Source organism: Triticum dicoccoides, chromosome 1A (assembly GCF_002162155.2).
Source record: "Triticum dicoccoides isolate Atlit2015 ecotype Zavitan chromosome 1A, WEW_v2.0, whole genome shotgun sequence".
NCBI classification, from domain to species: domain Eukaryota; kingdom Viridiplantae; phylum Streptophyta; class Magnoliopsida; order Poales; family Poaceae; genus Triticum; species Triticum dicoccoides.
Window position 1 is genome coordinate 94188424 of NC_041380.1, and position 23213 is coordinate 94211636.

The 23213-nt window shown below is 44.0% G+C and overlaps 1 protein-coding gene across 1 annotated transcript; it reads right to left on the minus strand.

Annotated features, from left to right (window-relative positions):
• Positions 1–8319: 8319 nt before the first annotated feature.
• LOC119268139 (E3 ubiquitin-protein ligase RNF181-like) lies at positions 8320–9100 on the minus strand. The gene has a single exon (XM_037549701.1). The coding sequence runs from the start codon at positions 8858–8860 to the stop codon at positions 8498–8500; it is 363 nt and encodes a 120-aa protein (XP_037405598.1). The 5' UTR covers positions 8861–9100; the 3' UTR covers positions 8320–8497.
• Positions 9101–23213: the final 14113 nt, after the last annotated feature.

Sequence of the window (23213 nt, forward strand, 5' to 3'; positions counted from 1 at the left end):
CTAATAAAATACTCCCTCCGTTCCTAAATATAAGTCTTTTTAGACATTTCAAATGGATTACAACATATGAATGTATGTAGACATGTTTTAGAGTGTAGATTTACTCATTTTGCCCCGTATGTAGTCACTTGTTTGAAATCTCTAGAAAGACTTATATTTAGAAACCGAGGGAGTATACTGCATGCTATAGTATATGAAATAAAATAATCAAGTTTGGTCCATATACCTCTACTGTTCACATTCTTTATTGCTTCGTGATGCACATCAAGTTTGGCCCCCAGACTTTGCATGGATTGGGTGCGATCTGTGCGGAAATATGAAGTTCGGCTGTGTTTCTACAAATTTGAATGACTTTTGACCGCTTCTGTTTGGTTTTTTGTACAACATGCAAATATCAATATTATTGTAACGCCCTCGATGCGGCTATATCTCCTACATGTCGAAGCACGACTTAGAGACATAACCGCATTGAAAGCAATGTCACAAGTAAGGTAATCTTCACAACAACCCATGTAAATAGATAATAGGGGAAAAAGGTACATAGTTGGCTTACACTCGCCACGTCACACAAATACATGAATAACATTACAATCATCCAATACACTCATGGTCCGACTACGGTACCAAAATAAAAGATCAATCCCAACATGCGACACGGTCTCCGATCGCCCGAACTAGGAACCACTACTGATCATCTGGGAAAGACACATAGTAACGGCGAGAGTCTTCTTCGAACTCCCACTTGAGCTCAAGCGCATCATCTGGAACGGTATCGTCGGTCCCTGCATCTGGTTTGGAAGTAATCTGTGAGTCACGGGGACTCAGCAATCTCGCACCCTCGCGATTAAGACTATTTAAGCTTATAGGTAAGGCAAGGTAAAATGTGGAGCTGCAGCAAGCAACTAGCATATATGGTGGCTAACCTGTTCGCAAAAGAGAGCGAGAAGAGAAGGCAAAGCACGAACGAAGAACTATGATCAAGAAGTGATCCTAGAACAACCTACGTCAAGCATTACTCCAACACCGTGTTCACTTCCCGGACTCCGCCGAGAAGAGACCATCACGGTGACACACGCAGTTGATTCATTTTAATTAAGTTAAGTTTTCATGTTATCTACAACCGGACATTAACAAATTCCCATCTACCCATAACCGCGGGCACGGCTTTCGAAAGTTCAAATCCCTACAGGGGAGTCCCAACTTAGCCCATCATAAGCTCTCACGGTCAACGAAGGATATTCCTTCTCCCGAGACATTCCGATCAGACTCGGCATCCCAGTTTTACAAGACATCCTCGACAATGGTAAAACAAGTCCAGCAACACCGCCCGAATGTGCCGACAAATCCCGATAGGAGCTGCACATATCTTGTTCTCAGGGCACACTCAGATGAGACATCCTACGAGTAAAAACCAACCCTCAAGTTGCCCCGAGGTGGCCCCGCAGTCTACTCGGTCGGACCAACACTCAGAGGAGCACTGGCCCAGGGGGGTTTAAATAAGATGACCCTCGGACTCCGAAAACCCAAGGGAAAAAGAGGCTAAGTGGCAAATGGTAAAACCAAGGTTGGGCATTGCTGGAGGAGTTTTATTCAAGGCGAACTGTAAAGGGGTTCCTATTATAACCCAACCGCGTAAGGAACGCAAAATCCGGGAACATAACACCGATATGACGGAAACTAGGGCGGCAAGAGTGGAACAAAACACTAGGAAAAAGGTCGAGCCTTCCACCCTTTACCAAGTATATATGTGCATTAAGATAACAAGATAAAATAGTGATATCTCAACAATAAACAATGTTCCAACAAGGAACGATCTCCAAACTTCACCTGTAACTAGCAACGCTATAAGAGGGGCTGAGCAAAGCGGTAACATAGCCAATCAACGGTTTGCTAGGGCATGGTGGGTTAGAGGTTTTACATGGCAATTTAGGAGGCATGATAAGCAAGTGGTAGGCATCGTAGCATAGGCATAGCAAAAGAGCGAGCATCTAGCAAGCAAAGATAGAAGTGATTTCGAGGGTACGATCATCTTGCCTGCAAAGTTGTCAGAGTTGACTTGATCCTCGTAAGCAAACTCAACGGGCTCCTCGTTAGCAAACTCGTCTCCCGGCTCTACCCAAACAAGACAAACAAGCAAAAGGAACACAATCAACCACGTGCAATGCTCAAACAAACATGATGCTAACATGGTATGCTATGCGGGATGCGGTATGTGATGCATATGCGAGATTTGACAAGGAATGATTGAACCTGGCCTCAACTTGGAAATTAAAGAGTGCCACTGGAAAGGTGAGGTGATTTCGGTTGAAATCGATATAAAGATCACCGGAATCGGATGCACGGTTTGGAAATGGCAAGCAAAACAAATATGGCACCGGTCTGCGATAATCAGCAAGTAGCCATCTAAAAGTATCAAGATAATTATGCTACAACACTCAAACATGACAAAAAAGTACATGGCAGGGATCCACTCATGATGCTTGACAAAATATGAACACTGAGCTACGGCTAATTCATCCATTAACAGGTTCAAACAAGCATGACAAAAGTGCAAATGATAACAGGTTTCAGACTTAGTGAAATTAACACAAGTCTGGAATTTAACATCAGGTAGCACACTTTGGAGCATGAAAACTATATGCTATATGAACTTAACATGGCAAAGCAAGGCATGACATGAATATACTCAAAGCACTTAACAAAAGTCCCTTAGTGACCTTGATCCAAAAGGGATCAGAAAATACAATTGCAAGCATGTGAACATGGCAAAAACATAATCAGATTACAGACTTAGTGAAAAACTGGAGCATGCAAATCTGTTAACAAGTAGGCATGTTCACGAGCTCGATGCACTCACTACAGAGCATGGCATGACAAACTAAGCATACACCTATTAAGAATACATATCATAGAAGCTAGACATGGCAAGAACAACAACATAGCTTGCACGGATCAATAGCAACATCCTCGGCAAAATCGCTAACAAGTCAACAATCTGCCAGGATTCACGAAATAGCAAAAGTAGAGCTCGATTGACTCAAGCTAGGGTGATCCATAATTGCAAACAAAGACATGGATGGATATAGCACCACAATGTTAACAAATCATCCTTACTGATCATCCTTAAAAGAGGCACGGATCACTAGGAAACAACATGAACATATGGCATACCGATAAAATCAGGACAATGGCTTAGAGAAATTCTAAGTCCCTGAAAACAACTCATGTAGAGCTCAGGAGCATATCATGCACACATTAATCATGGCAAAAATGACAAATATCTATTTGATGAAATAGATCTGACAATTATATCACATAGCCCTCTTCCAACAGCATTTCGGGCATCAAGATGAGCTCAAATGAAAATGATGCAATGAGATGAAATGATGTACTCTCTGAGACGGACACTTTGATATGCTACACGCTCAAATCGGAGCCACGGTTGCGGAGATACGATGCGATGAAATATGCATAAAAACTAGGGTTAGGGCAAAAGTCAACCGAGGTTAGGGTTCCAGATCTGGATCCGGATCGGGCACTGTAGCTGGCACGGCGCCCGAGGATGGCCGGCCGGAGTCGAGGTCGACGGACTTGGCGCTCGCCGGAGAAGAGGTTCGCGGGGCCGGCGCGGCGCTTGGCGGCGGCGGGCTTCGGGCGATGCGGGGCTTGACGCTGGCGGCGGCCGAACTTGCGGAGCTCGCCGGCGTCCAAGGTCGGCGGCAGGACGGCGAAGGGCGGCGCTGGAAGGCGGGTGGCGGCACGGGGCGCGGCCCGGGAGGCGGCGCGGGAGGGCCCGCCCCGGGCTTCGGCGGGCCGGCGGCGGGAAGAGACCAGCCGGGACACGTGGCACGTCCCGGGTGGCTGCGGGCGGCGGCGGACGTTGTCTGGCACGGGCCGGACACGTCCAGCGCGCGGAGGAGCGGATTTTCTAGGGTTAGGGGTGGAGAGATCCGAAAATTTCGGGAGGAGGCCTATTTATAGAGGTGGGAGGAGCTAGGATGCTCCAAATGAGGTGCGGTTTTCAGCCACGCGATCGTGATCGAACGCTCTAGATGATGGGAGAGGTTTTGGTGGGTTTTGATCCAAAATGGAAGGGTGTTGGGCTGCAACACACACGAGGCATTTTCGGTCCCTCGGTTAATCATTGGAGTATCAAACGAAGTCCAAATGGTACGAAACTTGACAGGCGGTCTACCGGTAGTAAACTAAGGCCGCATGACAAGGCTCGGTCCAATCCGGAAATGTTTAACCCCCACACACGAAAAGAGGTAGAAAGGGGCACCGGAGGAGATAGGAGCGCCGGAATGCAAAACAGACAACGGGGAAAAAGTTCGGATGCATAAGATGAACACGTATGTAAATGCAATGCACATAATGGCATAACAAAGGCAACAACACACGGAGACAAAAACCCGAATCCGAGGAAAATAAAATAACTTAGTGCAGGAAACGGCAAGAATTGGGATACATATAAGGTAAATTACATCCGGGGTGTTACAATTATGTTCTGAAACTTTTTGTGAGGGTAAAGTACATCGATCCAAATGTGGATGCACATTACATATACGAACATAATAATGTTTTTTGAACACTAGGGATTGAGCTCATGTGCTACATTGACAAGTGTGCCAGTTCACCATGTTAAAAAAAGAGCTTTCAACAGGGCTATAGGCACCAAATATTGTGTAAAACACACACGTCTATAAAAGAACACCCAGAGCACGGTAAATAATGCTCCACATATAAACAGCAGCAAAACAAATAAAGAATAAATGATGGGTGCTTTTAGAGCAACTCCAACGCGTCGACCAATTTCGTCTACGCGCGTCCGTTTGAGTCGATGCGTTGGGCCGATTTTTCTGTCCGCGACGACCCAAACGGATGCGCGTCCGCTTTTCGTCCGCCTGCTGACCCAGTCCAGGTCTAAATTTGAGCTTCATTTGCGTCGGCGCAGACACGACATGGGCACGCGCGACGCCTGCCAAGTCCTTCCCCGGCCCGCCAGCCGGTGGCACATAGGACATTCTCTTCCACCCCCATCAACAGCAAGCCCTCGCCCACCCTACCCCGTTGTTGTCGCCGCCCATTTTCGGTGCCCCTGCCAGCAGTCCGCGCCCACACACCGCCACCTCCCACGTTGCCGCCAACACCGCTCGCCGCCAGGCCACCGCAGCTTCCCCCCACACCAACGTCGCCACGAGCACGAAGTCGCCCCCGGCCAGCTCCTTCGTTTGACACCGCCACGCCCGTGGGACGCCGCCGACCAGCTACCTGGTCCAGGGGAGGCACACATTTCTTCCCTGGCCAGCTTCTTCGACGACGCCCGCAAGCTGTTCGACGGTTTGCCCCAAAGGTACAAATGGACTCCATCGACGAGTTCTTTTTCTACAATTTTCTCTGTGACTACGATGATGAGGAGATGGTGGCTGCCATGTTGGTCGTCCATGACCAACTTATTAGGCAGCGGCCATTGTTCCGGGGCTCAATCCCGAGGCACAATGCAGCATTGAATCGCAACCGAGAGAGCAGCCATTTCCTTCTTTCGAAGGACTACTTTGAGACACCGGACCCGCTCTTCAAACATCACTAATTCTGGCGACGTTGGCATGTTTTCAACCTTATTCGAGAGGGAGTGGTCGGTTATGATAAGTATTTCGAGTGCAAGTAGGATGCCCTTGGAAAGATTGGCTTCTCCTCTTATCAGAAATGCACCGCAGCTATTCGGATGCTTGCATACAGAGTTCTCGATGATCTCATTGATGAGTACGTCCATATGAGCGAGTCCACATGCCTAGAGTCCATGTACAGGTTCTGCAAGGTTGTGATTGCAGTGTTTGGCCCTGAGTACTTGAGAGAGCCAAATGTTGCATATACAACCCGCTTATTGGCGATGAATGCTAGCAAAGGCTTCTCGGGGATGCTTGGTAGCATAGATCTTATGCACTGGGAGTGGAAAAACTGCCCTTCTGTTTGGCAGGGGTAATATAGGGGCCATGTCAGGGCTTGCACTATCATACTTGAGGCCATGGCCTCACAAGATCTCCGGATCTGGCCCTCTTTTTTTGGCATGGCCGGATCACACAATAATATCAACGTGCTTCAACGCTCTTGGGTGTTTGCAAGGCTTGTCGAAGGCAACTGCCTGCCGGTGAATGTTAACATCAACGACCACAACTACAACAAATGATACTAGCTAGTTCGCGGTATCTATCATGAGTGAACTACTATTGTGAACACAATCTCCAACCTTGTAGGAGAGAAGAGGAGGAGATTTGCACAAGGGCAAGAGAGTGCTAGGAAGGATGTGGAGCGTGCCTTCAGTGTTCTCCAATCTCGGTGGAGCATCGTTCACTATCCTGCTAGAACTTGGAGCATCAAGAAGTTGTGGGAGGTGATGACTGCTTGTGTGATCATGCACAATATGTTCGTAGAGGATGAGCACCCGGAACATATCAACAATCAAGGGTTTCAGTTTCAGAGCGACAATGTTGTGCCTGAGCATGGGGGAGCGGCAACGTTTGCACAATTCACTCAATTTCAACATGAAATGTGTGATCAGCAAACTCACATTCAGCTCCAAGATGATTTGGCTGAGCATATGTGGGCTCATGCTGGCAACCAATAGATGTATCTTTTTTTAAAAATGTATGTGAGACAATTAAACTTTTATTCGGCTTGTAAACTATGATATAATTATTTGGGTTGTGGAACTATGCAAAATGTGTGTATATTGCTTGCCAAACGACGGCAAGCCGGCCTCGTGGGCAAATATGGGTTTGCAGTGCACCGACCCAAACAAAAAACAGGGCGGATGCCGAGTGGACGGCCGACCCAAACGGACAAAAAACGGACAAAACGCACGCCTGTTTGGGTCAGCGCGTTGGAGTTGCTCTTATTTTCATCACAAAATTGACAAGTGTAATCACCAATCCGTTTGCATTTTTTCATATTATCTTTGGTATTGCGCCAGATCAGCCATAACCACACTTCAATCTTGGACGTCGATAACTACCGGACGTCAGGTAGGTGACCATGGCAAAATGAACATTTTTTGTGGCAAGTTTAGTTGACGCAAGGATGATAAGTTTAGGCCTCCTTTGGTTTGGAGGAATCTTATAGGATTTCTAAAGGATAGGATTTTTGTAGGAAAAATTCCTATAAAGCCCTTTGGTTTGCAGGAATGAATTCCTATTCATATGTAGGATATGAATTAATCCTTCATATTTCAAAGGGGAAAAACATTAGCCTAGACTCAATGAAAAAAAATCCTATCCTATGAATCAAGTGACATCTCTTTCTCTATAGGAAGTGAGATGCATGCCACCTCACTTCCTATGATTTTCCTATTCCTATGATATTCCTACCCTATGAACCAAAGAAGGCCTTAGTTGGCATGGCAATTTCGCCCGTATTATGTTGTTTGCCAGAAAATTGCCACACGCGTCAACTAATGTTGCCATAAAATTGTTTGATTTGCCATGTGCACCTACCTGATGTCAGATACTTATCATTTCCGTTAATCTTAAGAGGAATCTTGGTCTTTCACATATGCTTAAGGCCTTGTTTGGTGAAGGAGGTTTGGAGAGGTTTGGAGAAGAATATCCTCGCAGTGTTCAAAATCCCCAGAAATATTTATCAGCCCATTTGACACGTAGGGATTGAGCAGGCCAATCCTCTCCGTTCCCCACGAATCCCCCTCAATCCATGTGGTACAGAAGCCCCCCAAGGCACCCATGAAATTGGACGCTTGCTTTGCTGCTGTTGTAGGAGATTTAACCAAATAAAGGGGTTTATGAGGAGGAAGGGATTAGTGGGGAATTGAGGGGATTGGGTGAAAGAGAGGGACCCGGCTTGCCTGCTCGCTCTCCATGCTTCTATCTGTGCTCCCACTTCATCCTACGGCTGTCTTTTTTCCTTTTCCCTTTCTAATCTAATCATCCCCCTCCCTCCCCCTGATTTTAAGGGGTGAGGCCGGGCCTTATTTTGTTCTAATCAAATCAAGCCACGTATGCATGAGTACGGATGGACACACGCATAAAGAACAGGCAAGTCTCGTTTGAAAGAGAGGGATTAACCAAATCCCCTCAGATCCCCTCCACTCCGGGGCTGCAAAACTTCCCCTGTGAAATGAGGCCTAAAGATCTGTCCAGCCCCGGACTCGATAAACTCCTCTAAGTATTCAGATGAATATATTTGAATAAGGCACTACAGCGATACAATATGACTAGATAAATTTACCGAAAGAATGATGAACTTTGTAAACTCAACAAATCAATAGCATCGATTCCTGTATAGGTGAGGAGCCAGGGCAAGCACCACTGAGATTGTTTCCACCATTAGAAGTTATGATAGGAAGTGGTAGTTTTGATAAACATTGAGGAGAGTAATTTTGAACAAAATTACACTGCTTGTGATCGGTAATCAGATATTCAGACGAACATAAAACAGGGACGGCTGCAAGCAGAGTGACTCACTCAATCGATGGACATTCTTCAGCTCAGTTGCTGCCAACTCGTTCAGATGTAGTAGCGGTTTTCTCAGCCACCGGCTCCGGCTCGTCGGCGGACCTGGGGGGCATCTCGAAACGGCAGACCGGGCAGAATCGGCTACGGAGGAGCAGGTCGAAGATGCATCTCTGGTGGAAGGAGTGGGAACAGGGCATCATCCTCAGCTTCTTGCCACCGGCCACGAAACCCTCGAGGCACACCGCGCAGCCCTGCTCCCTCGTCTCGCCCACCTTCGGCGTCTCCATGGCCACCATGGCCTTCAAGGAGGCCGGATCGATGACGGCATATGCACCGTCGTCGTCCCACTCCCAGTGATCCCTGTTTAGCGCGGCCTTGGCCTCCGCGGCTCGCATCCGCGCCTCCTCGTGCCTCAGTATGAAATCCCGGGACAGCCGTCGGCGAGGGAGTCGTGGTGGTTTTCCATTGCCTGAATCTGACCCTGCTGCTCTACCCTTTCAAACCCTAGTCGGGGGACAATCGGCCTTTTGATGAAGACGCGGCCTGGATCTAGCACACGCGAATCAATCTACCGATTCCGTCAGTCCGGCTCCGATCAAGAGACGGGCCAGGCGGCGGCGGCGAAGGTCGGAGTCGGTGCCCACGGCCGCAGTCGGATGAGAGGAGGGGGAGTATTAAACCTGTTCATGGACAACCCGGCCCGGTGACCCGAACCTGAAGCCCGACATTCGGCCGGGCTTGGGCTCCAATTTCTCGCCTGAACCCAGGCCCAAAAGACCGAAATGCCTATATATTTTTAATCAAAATATAGGTATAATAAATTAATATAATATCTAGAATATGACTAATTTAATTAAAAAACGCAGTGTTCATGTGCTTCAGGCCGGGCTCGGCCTTGGGATTTTTTTCATCGGGCTTTACCAAGCCTAGCCCAAACCCAACCTGTCCCGGGGAATGATTAGGTCTATGAAGTATGCACTATGCCATGGAAAAAGTGTTTGGGAAGGGGGGAGGGGGGCATCTCGCACGGGCGATCAACCAAACCTGGCCAGGTGGGCTGGCAGGGCCCTGCACCCACGACGACGTGTTGTGTCAGCACGCATACGGAACTATCTAATTAAAGGGTTTTCTCTCAAAAAAACTAATTAGAGGGTTTGCCTAAGAATACTAATTAGGGAGTGCCCTCTCAGGGAGCCAAAGGCTTTAATTGGACTGGAAAGTGCATCACTTTGTAGCACATCTGGTGTCATGTGTGGCGCGCTTAGTGTACCCCTGGGATTTCAAAAAAAAAATTACACACATTTTCAAAAAATTTATACTTTTCGGCTTTTGTTTAGTTTTTAGATTTTGGTGAGTTTTTTCATGGAAGATGCGTTTTTCGGCGAGAAACACAACTTATGCTTTCACGAGAAGCATAATTGTGTTCCTAACAGATAAAAACACAATTATAACTCACATAAAAGAAAAAAGAATAGCTTGTTCCGTGAGAAGCACTCAGTTATGCTTTTTGGAAAGGGAACAACACATGTGTGCTTTCAAAAAAATGAAAAGCACAAATGTGCTTCTAAGTTTAGTTTATTTTTAGTTTTTTCCCATGATTTCTGGTCGTTTTCCCGTCTTTTGGTTCTTTTCATTTTTTTCTTCTGATTTTATGTTTTTTGTGAAAAAAGTTTGACGAAATCTTAACATGGGATCTAATTTTGATGATCTTGACACGATAAAATCCAACAGTGAAAATAGTTCGTGATTTGGACGTATGATTTAAGAGATACAGTGTTTTAAAGAAACGAATCTGCCAAAAACATGTAGTGCATCATCACTGAAGGTGGGAATGAGCTCTGCGAGGGGTACCGCTTACTAGTTATCCGCACATCGTATATACCTAAGAGATCCATCTCCACTGCCATTTTTTCTTCATAGGTGTAAGGGCATATTTATCTCTAAGTGGTTTTGATGATTGATGATAATGCATTTACGGACTAATCATGTGCATTGAGCATTTCAGATATCTCATGTTTAGGCACAAAACGATTCATTGCCCCTCGGAGTCTAGTGAAGACAGAGTTTTACCTACGTTTCTTTTCGGTGGATTTGAGTCATAGGAAAGCCGTACTATTAAGAGGGGGTCCGCTTTGAAAAGGTTTGGGTGGAATCATCACATACACGTCTGTTCCTTTTGCACCACCTTTCCTTTGCCTCTTTGGAGCAACCATCGTTTATCCGTATCTCTACAAAATGAAGGACTCCTGGTGATTGTTGTGCTGTGGCATGCGGTACTACTGCTCATGGGAGCAGTAGTACCGCAGAGGCCCACGGTAGTACCGGCCAGGGATGCGGTAGTACCGCAGGCCCTTCCGGTAGTATCGCTCCCCGGGCGCGGTACTACCATGGTCTCAGGCCGGGCACAGCAGCACGAGCGGAAGTAGGGGCGGATGTAATTTTTTACATCCGCACCCTACGCGGTAGTATCGTTCCCTGTTTGCGGTAGTACCGTGTCGGAGTTTTGCATAGATCGAAACTCAGCGGAAGTGCCACAGATGTATTTTTATTCGTCCGTGCCTTCCCAGCCCAGACAAACCCTGCCTTGCGGTAGTACCTGATAACCCACAAGTATAGGGGATCGCAACAGTTTTCGAGGGTAGAGTATTCAACCCAAATTTATTGATTCGACACAAGGGGAGCCAAAGAATATTCTCAAGTATTAGGAGCTGAGTTGTCAATTCAACCACACCTGGAAACTTAATATCTGCAGCAAGGTATTTAGTAGCAAAGTAATATGATAGTAGTGGTAACATCAGCAGAAGTAACGATAGAAAAAGTAATATTTTTGGTGTTTTATAGTGATGATAACAATAGCAACGGAAAAGTAAATAAGCGAAGAACAATATATGGAAAGCTCGTAGGCAATGGATCGGTGATAGAGAATTATGCCGGGTGTGATCGATCATGTAACAGTCATAACCTAGGGTGACGCGGAACTAGCTCCAGTTCATCAATGTAATGTAGGCTTGTATTCCGAATATAGTCATACGTGCTTATGGAAAAGAACTTGCATGCCATCTTTTGTCCTACCCTCCTGTGGCAGAGGGGTCCTATTGGAAACTAACGGATATTAAGGCCTCCTTTTAATAGAGTACCGGACCAAAGCATTTACACATAGTGAATACATGAACTCCTCAAACTACGGTCATCACCGGGAGTGGTCCCGACTATTGTCACTTCAGGGTTGCTGGATCGTAACACATAGTAGGTGACTATAGACTTGCAAGATAGGATCAAGAACTCTCATATATTGATGAAAACATAATAGGTTCAGATCTGAAATTATGGCACTCGGGCCCTAGTGACAAGCATTAAGCATAGCAAAGTCATAGCAACATCAATCTCAGAACATAGTGGATACTAGGGATCAAACCCTAACAAAACTAACTCGATTACATGATAAATCTCATCCAACCCATCACCGTCCAGCAAGCCTACAATGGAATTACTCACGCATGGTGGTGAGCATCATGACATTGGTGATGGAGGAAGGTTGATGATGACGATGGTGACGGATTCCACTCTCCCGAGCCCCGAACGGACTCCAAATCAGCCCTCCCGAGAGAGTTTAGGGCTTGGCGGTGTCTCCGTATCGTAAAACGCGATGAAACCTTCTCTCTAGTTTTTTTCTCCCCGAAAGTGAATATATGGAGTCAGGGTTGAGGTCGGTGGAGCGTCAGGGGGCCCACGAGGCAGGGAGCGCGCCCAGGGGGTAGGGTGCGCCCCCACCCTCGTGGACAGGTGGAGGCCCCCTGACGTGGATCTTCCTTCCAGTATTTTTTATATATTCCAAAATAATTCTCTATTGATTTTCAGGTCATTCCAAGAACTTTTATTTCTGCACAAAAATAACACCATGGCAATTCCGCTGAAAACAACGTCAGTCCGGATTAGTTCCATTCAAATCATGCAAGTTAGAGTCCAAAACAAGGGCAAAAGTGTTTGAAAAAGTAGATATGACGGAGACGTATCAACTCCCCCAAGCTTAAACCTTTGCTTGTCCTCAAGCAATTTAGTTGATAAACTGAAAGTGATAAAGAAAAACTTTTATAAACTCTGTTTGCTCTTGTTGTTGTAAATATGTAAAGCCAGCATTCAAGTTTTCAGCAAAGATTATGATCTAACCATATTCACAATAACATTTAGGTCTCATGTTTACTCATATCAATGGCATAATCAACTAGCGAGCAATAATAATAAATCTTGGATGACAACACTTTCTCAAAATAATCATGATATGATATAACAAGATGGTATCTCGCTAGCCCTTTCTGAGACCGCAAAACATAAATGCAGATCACCTTTAAAGATCAAGGACTGACTATACATTGTAATTCATGGTAAAAGAGATCCAGTCAAGTCATACTCAATGTAAACTAACAGTAATGGATGCAAATGACAGCGGTGCTCTCCAACTGGTGCTTTTTAATAAGAATATGATGACTCAACATAAAAGTAAATGGATAGGCCCTTCGCAGAGGGAAGCAGGGATTTGTAGAGGTGCCAGAGCTCGGTTTTGAAATAGATATGAATAATATTTTGAGCGATATACTTTCATTGTCAACATAACAACTGAGAGATCTCGATATCTTCCATGCTACAAACATTATAGGCGGTTCCCAAACAGAATGGTAAAGTTATACTCCCCCTCCACCAACAAGCATCAATCCATGGCTTGCTCGAAACGACGAGTGCCTCCAACTAACAAGAGTCCTGGGGGAGTTTTGTTTGCAGTTATTTTGATTTGATTTGCATAAAGCATGGGACTGGGCATCCCGGTGACCAGCCCTTTTCTCGTGAGTGAGGAGCGGAGTCCACTCTTCTTGAGAATAACCCGCCTAACATGGAAGATACAGACAACCCTAGTTGATACATGAGTTATTCGAGCTTACAAAATAGAATGTTTATTTGAATGTTTAGAGTTTGGCACATACAAATTTACTTGGAACGGCAGGTAGATATCGTATATAGGTAAGTATGGTGGACTCATATGGAACAACTTTGGGGTTTATGGAATTGGATGCACAAGCAGTATTCCCGCTTAGTACAGGTGAAGGCTAGAAAAAGACTGGGAAGCGACCAGCTAGAGAGCAACAACAGTCATGAACATGCATTAAAATTAATCAACACCGAATGCAAGCATGAGTAGGATATAATGCACCATGAACATAAATATCGTAGAGGCTATGTTGATTTTGTTTCAACTACATGCGTGAACATGTGCCAAGTCAAGCCACTTGAATCATTCAAAAGAGGATACCACCCTATCATACCACATCACAACCATTGTAATAACATGTTGGCACGCAAGGTAAACCATTATAAGCTCCTATCTAATTAAGCATGGCATAAGCAACTATAATCTCTAATTGTCATTCCAAACATGTTTATTCATAATAGGCTGAATCAGGAATGATGGACTAATCTTATTTACAAAAACAAGAGAGGTTGACTTCATACCAGCTTTTCTCATCTCAACAAGTTCATCATATAATCATCATTATTGCCTTTCACTTGCACGACCAAATAGTGTGGATAATAATAATAGTGCACGTGCATTGGACTAAGCTCGAATCTGCAAGCATTCAATTCAAGAGAGAAGACAAGGTAATATGGGCTCTTTGTTAGATCAACAATAATGCATATGAGAGCCACTCAACATTTTCAATGTGGTCTTCTCCTCTTGACGCCCAAAGAAAAGAAACAAAACTATTTACATGGGAAAGCTCCCAACAAGCAAAAGAAGAACAAGAAATCTCTTTAGGTTTTCTTTTTAATTACTACCACTACAGGCATGTAAAGTAAACTAGCTAAAAAGCTACAACTATTTTTTTATTTTTTCTTAAGGTTTATCAAACACACAAGAAGAAGGCATAAAAAGGGAAATAAACTAGCATGGATATTACAGTGAAAATGTATGAGCACCGATAACTAGCATGAGTGTGTGAACATAAATGTAATGTCGGTGAGAAATACGTACTCCCCCAAGCTTAAGCTTTTGGCCTAAGTTGGTGTATGGCCACGGCTGGCCTGGCGGATATCCAAAGTTGTAGCTGGGGTCGTACTGAGAAGAATCCCCTTGGTGCCACTGGTTGGCAATCTCTTCCGGATTCCACTGATAAACAGACTGCCGGTGAGGATCAAATTGTGGTTCATGCTCTGGCTCTGTAGCTGGTATGGGGTTTCGGTAGGCGTGAATGGCCTCCGGCGGAACAAGGTACTTCCCTGCGGATAAGTCAAACAAAGAAGGAGCAGGCAAAGTAATAGTCCCAGGGTGATTTTTATCAAATATCAGCTTGTACTTAAGCATCTTTTCCTTATTCTTAACGATAAAATCATGTGCTACCATACTCTTATAGTCTAGAAAACAGGAGGCAGCAACTTCTCTTCCTTCTCATAATACCTAATAGGTATGTTAAAGTGTGCAGCGAGGCGCGAGGCGAAGATGCCTCCAAGGACGGAGCCTTTAGTACGGTTAAGATTTAACCGCTTTGCAACAATAGCGCCCATACTAAATGTGTCATCACGGAACAAGGCATGGCACAAAATAACAATATCAGGGGCACTAAGGTTGCCACAGTTTCCGCGACCAATTAAGCATCTACTAGCAAATATTGCGAAGTAACGTAAAACAGGAAAATGTATGCTAGTAATTCTTGCATCGGAAACTTTCCTCATTTCTGTGATGGCCTGGCTTATTAGGGATGATAGACTACTCATATCAATCAGGAATTCCTTCTTTTCCGGGAGCCCATTCAGACAGAACTCCAAAGTTAAGCGTGCTCAGCTTGGAGTAGTGTCAGGATGGGTGACCGACCGGGAAGTTGCTCCCGGGTGTGCACGAGTGAGGACAAAGTGCGCAGAAAAGACTAGTATTGATCTGTGGGGCCAGTCTAGATCCCGCCAGGAGTAACGACCACCGGCGGGTGTGCCCGGGGCGTTACAAGTTGGTATCAGAGCCGACCCTCGCGGTTACACGGATGGTTGCGGACAGGTGCGTGGTCATGTTGTTCATGACGTTTGTGACCCGTCGTGGCACACGGCATGGCACATATACTGGACTGGAAGCACAGATGTATGTGCCAAGAGGGAACGTTCATGTGGCCCGACGAGGATGTCGGTTCCTCTGAGTGGGGGTGTATGTGATGGCCTGGCTTATAAGGGATGATAGACTACTCATATCAACAAGGAATTCCTTCTTTTCCGGGAGCCCATTCGGACAGAACTCCAAAGTTAAGCGTGCTCAGCTTGGAGTAGTGTCAGGATGGGTGACCGACTGGGAAGTTGCTCTTGGGTGTGCACGAGTGAGGACAAAGTGCGCAGAAAAGACTAGTATTGATCTATGGGGCCAGTCTAGATCCCGCCAGGAGTAACGACCACCGGCGGGTATGTCCGGGGCGTTACAGTTTCCCCTACAACAATTGTATCAATAAACCCTTCCACATCGTCACGATGTGGTTCCTCTACGCTGCCCTCAAAAGCTATCAAATAAACCCGACAAAAATCACGAAGTGACATCTCCTTATGCTCATCATATAAATAAAATTCCACCGTAGGTGGTGAGCTCCTAGCATGAAAATGAAAGTTTTGCACAAAGATATTGGTGAGTAAGAGATACTGTTCGCGTTGGTCGTGGAGGAAGGCGGTGAGGCCTGCATTTTCAGCCAATTCACAGAAATCATCATAAATCCCGGCTGCTCTCAAGAAATCATCACAAGGCCATTCACACGGCCGAACCTCCGTGGTGCGAGGGAGATTATACTTGGGCTTCTTGTTCTCTTCACTTTGTTTATCCTTCGAGCTTTGGCTCGATGAGCCCCTCAAAAATTTCTTCATCTTTTTCTGAAAATTTTAGTAACTTCAAAATAAAAGTGAACCAAACTCAACAATATTGATAGCAACTACTCCTACAAGTGCCTAGAGACAATATCATGCATCAAAACTACTTTTGACCACATAAATTTGACATGCAAGCTCAAGAACAGGGTCACCTAAGCAGCAAAACCATGCAATGAATAAAGCACTAGAACAAAAACTAATTAGACCATTGGAGGAGTCACATACCAAATAACAATCCCCCAAAGCAGTTTTGTGAATGGAGCTTTGAGCAAGGAGATCGGAAATGGCAGCAAGATGAGCTTGGACTCGGGTTTGAGCTGGCTAGTGATGTTTTTAGGAGGAAGAAGGAGTGTGTGGTAGCTGGAATAAGTAGAGGGGAGTCACCGTGGGCCCACGAGGCAGGGGCGCGCCCAGGGGGGTAGGGCGCGCCCTCCACCCTCGTGGCCAGGTGCTTGCTCCCCCTACTGTGTTCTTAGTGCGAGATATTCTCAAATATTCTAGAAAAAATCATATTTAATTTTCAGGGCATTTGGAGAACTTTTATTTTGGGGGTATATTTTTTTATTGCATGGATAATTCAGAAAACAGATAGAAATTACTATTTTTTATTTATTTAATATAAGTAACAGAAAGTAAAAAAGAGGGTACAGAGAGTTGTGTTTTCTAAATTCATCCATCTCATGCTCATCAAAAGGAATCCACTAACAAGGTTGATCAGGTCTGGTTAACAAACTCATTCCGAATAACATGGAAACGGAGAATTTTCGAATAACACTAGGTTACCTCAATGGGGATATGCATGTCCCCAATAATAAGAATATCATATTTCTTCTTTACAGTAGGAAGAGGAAATTCAAAACCTCCAATAGTAATAGTTGAATTTTTTCCAATAGAATTGATACTATGGACTTGAGGTTGTTTCCTCGGAAAGTGTATCGTATGCTCATTACCATTAACATGAAAAGTGACATTGCCTTTGGTGCAATCAATAACAACCCCTACAGTATTCAAAAAGGGTCTTCCAAGAATAATAGACATACTATCGTCCACGGGAATACCAAGAATAACAAAGTCCGTTAAAATAGTAACGTTTGCAACCACAACAGGCACATCCTCACAAATACCAACAGGTATAGCAGTTGATTTATCAGCCATTTACAAAGATATTTCAGTAGGTGTCAACTTGTTCAAATCAAGTCTACGATATAAAGAGAGAGGCATAACACTAACACCGGCTCCAAGATCACATAAAGCAGTTTTAACATAGTTTCTTTTAATGGAGCATGGTATAGTTGGTACTCCGGGATCTCCTAGTTTCTTAGGTATTCCACCCTTAAAAGTATAATTAGCAAGCATGGTGGAAATTTCAGCTTCCGGTATCTTTCTTTTATTAGTAACAATATCTTTCATGTACTTAACAAAAGGATTCATTTTAAGCATATCAGTCAAACGCATACGCAAGAAGATAGGTCTAATCATTTCAGCAAAGCGCTCAAAATCCTCATCATCCTTTTTCTTGGATGATTTAGGAGGAAAAGGCATGGGTTTCTAAACTCATGGTTCTCTTTCTTTACCGTGCTTCCTAGCAACAAAGTCTCTCTTATCATAACGTTGATTCTTTGATTGTTGGTTATCAAGATCAACAACAGGTTCAATCTCTACATCATTATTATTGCTAGGTTGAGCATCAACATGAACATCATCATTGACATTATCACTAGGTTCATGCTCATTACCAGATTGTGTTTTAGCATCAGAAATAGAAATATCATTGGGATTCTCAGGTGTGTCATAAACAGGTTCACTAGAAGCATGCAAAGTCCTATCATTTTTCTTTTTCTTCCTCTTAGAAGGACTAGGTGCATCAATATTATTTCTCTGAGAATCTTACTCAATTCTCTTAGGATGGCCCTCGGGATACAAAGGTTCCTGAGTCATTTTACCACCTCTAGTCATAACTCTAACAACATTATCATTTTTCTTACTATTTAATTCATTGAGCAAATCATTCTGAGCTTTAAGTACTTGTTCTACTTGAGTGGTTGATACGTCTCCAACATATCTATAATTTTTTATTGTTCCATGCTATTATATTATAAACCTTGGATGTTTTATATGCTATTTTATATGATTTTTGGGACTAACCTATTAACCTAGAGCCCAGTGCCAGTTTCTGTTTTTTCCTTGTTTTAGAGTATCGCAGAAAAGGAAAATCAAACGGAGTCCAATTGACCTGAAACTTCACGGAACTTATTTTTGGACCAGAAGAAGCCCACGTAGTATCGGAGATGGACCAGGAGAGTCTTGGGCTGCCCACGAGGGTGGGGGCGTGCCCACCCCCCTGGGTGCACCCCCTGCCTCATGGACAGCCCGAAGATCCACCGACATACTTCTTCCTCCTATATATACCCATATACCCTAAAAACTTCGGGGAGCAGAATAGATTGGGAGTTTCGCCGCCAGAAGCCTCCGTAGCCATTGAAAGCCAATCTAGACCCGTTCCGGCACCCTGCCAGAGGGGGAATCCCTCCCTGGTGGCCATCTTCATCATCTCGGTGCTCTCCATGACGAGTAGGGAGTAGTTCACCCTCGGGGCTGAGGGTATGTACCAATAGCTATGTGTTTGATCTCTCTCTCTCTCTCTCTCGTGTTCTTGAGGTGGTACGATCTTGATGTATCGCGAGCTTTGCTATTATAGTTGGATCTTATGATGTTTCTCCCCCTCTACTCTCTTGTAATGGATTGAGTTTTCCCTTTGGAGTTATCTTATCGGATTGAGTCTTTAAGGATTTGAGAACACTTGATGTATGTCTTGTGTGGGATGCCCGTGGTGACAATGGGGTATTCTATTGATCCACTTGATGTATGTTTTGGTGATCAACTTGCGGGTTCCGCCCATGAACCTATGTATAGGGGTTGGCACACATTTTCGTCTTGACTCTCTGGTAGAATCTTTGGGGCACTCTTTGAAGTTCTTTCTGTTGGTTTGAATAGATGAATCTGAGATTGAGTGATGCATATCGTATAATCATACCCACGGATACTTGAGGTGGCATTGGAGTATCTAGGTGACATTAGGGTTTTGGTTGATTTGTGTCTTAAGGTGTTATTCTAGTACGAACTCTATGATAGATCAAATGGAAAGAATAGCTTCGTGTTATTTTACTACGGACTCTTGAATAGATCGATCAGAAAGGATAACTTTGAGGTGGTTTCGTACCCTACCATAATCTCTTTGTTTGTTCTCCGCTATTAGTGACTTTGGAGTGACTCTTTGTTGCATGTTGAGGGATATTTAGATGATCCAATTATGTTATTATTGTTGTGAGAACTTGCACTAGTCAAAGTATGAACCCTAGGCCTTGTTTCAACGCATTGCAATACCGTTTGTGCTCACTTTTATCATTAGTTACCTTGCTGTTTTTATATTTTCAGATTACAAAAACCTTTATCTACCATCCATATACCACTTGTATCACCATCTCTTCGCCGAACTAGTGCACCTATGCAATTTACCATTGTATTGGGTGTGTTGGGGACACAAGAGACTCTTTGTTATTTGGTTGCAGGGTTGCTTGAGAGAGACCATCTTCATCCTACGCCTCCTATAGATTGATAAACCTTAGGTCACCCACTTGAGGGAAATTTTCTACTGTCCTACAAACCTCTACACTTTGAGGCCCAACAACGTCTACAAGAAGAAGGTTGTGTAGTAGACATCAGTGGTAACCATAGAAGCATGTTTACTAATAAGTTTTAGTTCACCTTTAACATTAGCCATATAATCACTCAAGTGCTCAATCATATAAGCATTATGTTTCAATTGTCTACCAACATAAGCATTAAAATCTTCTTGCTTAACCATAAAGTTATCAAACTCATCTAAGCATTGGCTAGCAAACTTAGTAGGAGGGGTTTTAGCCTTATCATATCTATAGAGAGAATTTACCTTTACTACCTGTGTCGGGTTATCAAGACCATGTATTTCTTCAACAGGCGGTAAATTAAGACCATGTATTTCTTCAATAGGAGGTAAATTCTTAACATCTTCAACTTTAATACCTTTTTCTTTCATAGATTTCTTTGCCTCTTGCATATGTTTAGGACTGAGAGATAGAATACCCCTTATCTTCAGAGTTGGCTCAGGAGTTGGTTCAGGAATTGGATCAGGGATTGGATCAGGAAGTGTCCAATTATTTTCATTACTCAACATATTATTCAATAGAATTTCGGCTTCATCAACAGTTCTTTCCGTGAAAACACAACCAACACAACTATCCAGGTGGTCTCTAGAAGCATCGGTTAGTCCATTATAAAAGATATCAAGTATCTCATTTTTCTTGAGAGGATGATCAGGCAAAGCATTAAGTAATTGGAGAAGCCTCCCCCAAGCTTGTGGGAGACTCTCTTCTTCAATTTGCATAAAATTATATATTTCCCTTAAAGCAACTTGTTTCTTATGAGTGGGGAAATATTTAGCAGAGAAGTAATAAATCATATCCTGGGGACTACGCACACAACCAGGATCAAGAGAATTAAACCATATCTTAGCATCACCCTTTAATGAGAACGGAAATAATTTAAGGATATAATAGTAGCGAGTTTTCTCATCATTAGTGAATAGGGTGGCTATATCATTTATTTTAGTAAGATGTGCCACAACAGTTTCAGATTCATAGCCATAAAAAGGATCAGATTCAACCAAAGTAATTATATCAGGGTTGACAGAGAATTCATAATCCTTATCAGTAACAAAGATAGGTGAAGTAGCATAAGCAGGATCATACTTCATTCTAGCATTCAGAGATTTTGGTTTCAGCTTAGCTAATAGTTTCTTAAGATCACTCCTATCATTGCAAGCAAGAAAGTCTCTAGAAGTTTCTTCATCCATAATATAACCTTCAAGAACAACAGGTAATTCATATCTAGGGGGGGAATCTTCCTCATCACTTTCATCAATATTATCAGTTTCAATAATTTCATTTTCTCTAGCCCTAGCAAGTTGTTCATCGAGAAATTCACCTAGTGGCACAGTAGTATCAAGCATAGAAGTAGTTTCATCATAAGTATCATGCATAGCAGAAGTGGCATCATCAATAACATGTGACATATCAGAATTAATAGCAGAAGCAGGTTTAGGTGTCACAAGCTTACTCAAAACAGAAGGTGAATCAAGTGTAGAGCTAGATGGCAATTCCTTACCTCCCCTCGTAGTTGAGGGATAAATCTTGGTTCTTGGATCTTTCAAGTTCTCCATAATGATAAGCAGATATAAATCCCAAGTGACTCAAAGAATAGAGCTATGCTCCCCGGCAACAGCGCCAGAAAATGGTCTTGATAACCCACAAGTATAGGGGATCACAACAATTTTTGAGGGTAGAGTATTTAACCCAAATTTATTGATTCGACACAAGGGGACCCAAAGAATATTCTCAGGTATTAGCAGCTGAGTTGTCAATTCAACCACACCTGGAAACTTAATATCTGCAGCAAGGTATTTAGTAGCAAAGTAATATGATAGTAGTGGTAATGGTAGCAAAAGTAATATTTTTGGTGTTTTATAGTGATGATAACAATAGCAACGGAAAAGTAAATAAGCGAAGAACAATATATGGAAAGCTCATAGGCAATTGATCGGTGATAGAGAATTATGCCGGGTGCGATCGATCATGTAATAGTCATAACCTAGGGTGACACAGAACTAGCTCCAGTTCATCAATGTAATGTAGGCATGTATTCCGAATATAGTCATACGTGCTTATGGAAAAGAACTTGCATGACATATTTTGTCCTACCCTTCCATGGCAGCGGGGTCCTATTGGAAACTAAGGGATATTAAGGTCTCCTTTAATAGAGTACCGGACCAAAGCATTAACACATAGTGAATACATGAACTCCTCAAACTACGGTCATCACCGGGAGTGGTCCCGACTATTCTCACTTCGGGGTTGCCGGATCGTAACACATAGTAGGTGACTATAGACTTGCAAGATAGGATCAAGAACTCTCATATATTGATGAAAACATAATAGGTTCAGATCTGAAATCATGGCACTTGGGCCCTAGTGACAAGCATTAAGCATAGAAAAGTCATAGCAACATCAATCCCAGAACATAGTGGATACTAGGGATCAAACCCTAACAAAACTAACTCGATTACATGATAAATCTCATCCAATCCATCACCGTCCAGCAAGCCTACAATGGAATTACTCACGCACGGCGGTTAACATCATGAAATTGGTGATGGAGGAAGGTTGATGATGACGATGGCGATGTATTCCCCTCTCCGGAGCCCCGAACGGACTCCAGATCAGCCCTCCCGAGAGAGTTTAGGGTTTGGCGGCGGCTCCGTATCGTAAAACGCGATGAATCCTTCTCTCTGGTTTTTCTCCCCGAAAGTGAATATATGGAGTCAGGGTTGAGGTCGGTGAAGCATTAGGGGGCGCACGAGGCAAGGGGGCGCACCCAGGGGGTAGGGCGCCCCCCCCACCCTCGTGGACAGGTGGAGGCCCCCCTGACGTGGATCTTTCTTCCAGTATTTTTTATATATTCCAAAATAATTCTCCATTGATTTTCAGGTCATTCCGAGAACTTTTATTTCTGCACAATAATAACACCATGGCAATTCTGCTGAAAACAGCGTCAGTCCAGGTTAGTTCCATTCAAATCATGCAAGTTAGAGTCCAAAACAAGGGCAAAAGTGTTTGGAAAAGTAGATACGACGGAGAAGTATCAGTACCACAAGGGCGAGCGGTAGTACCGCCCCGGCGGTTCTGCCGCTCTTTGCTTCAACGCAACAGGGCTGGTCTAGCTCCTGCCGCGCAAGTGGTAGTACCGTAGTGCCCCGCGGTAGTACCGCAGGCC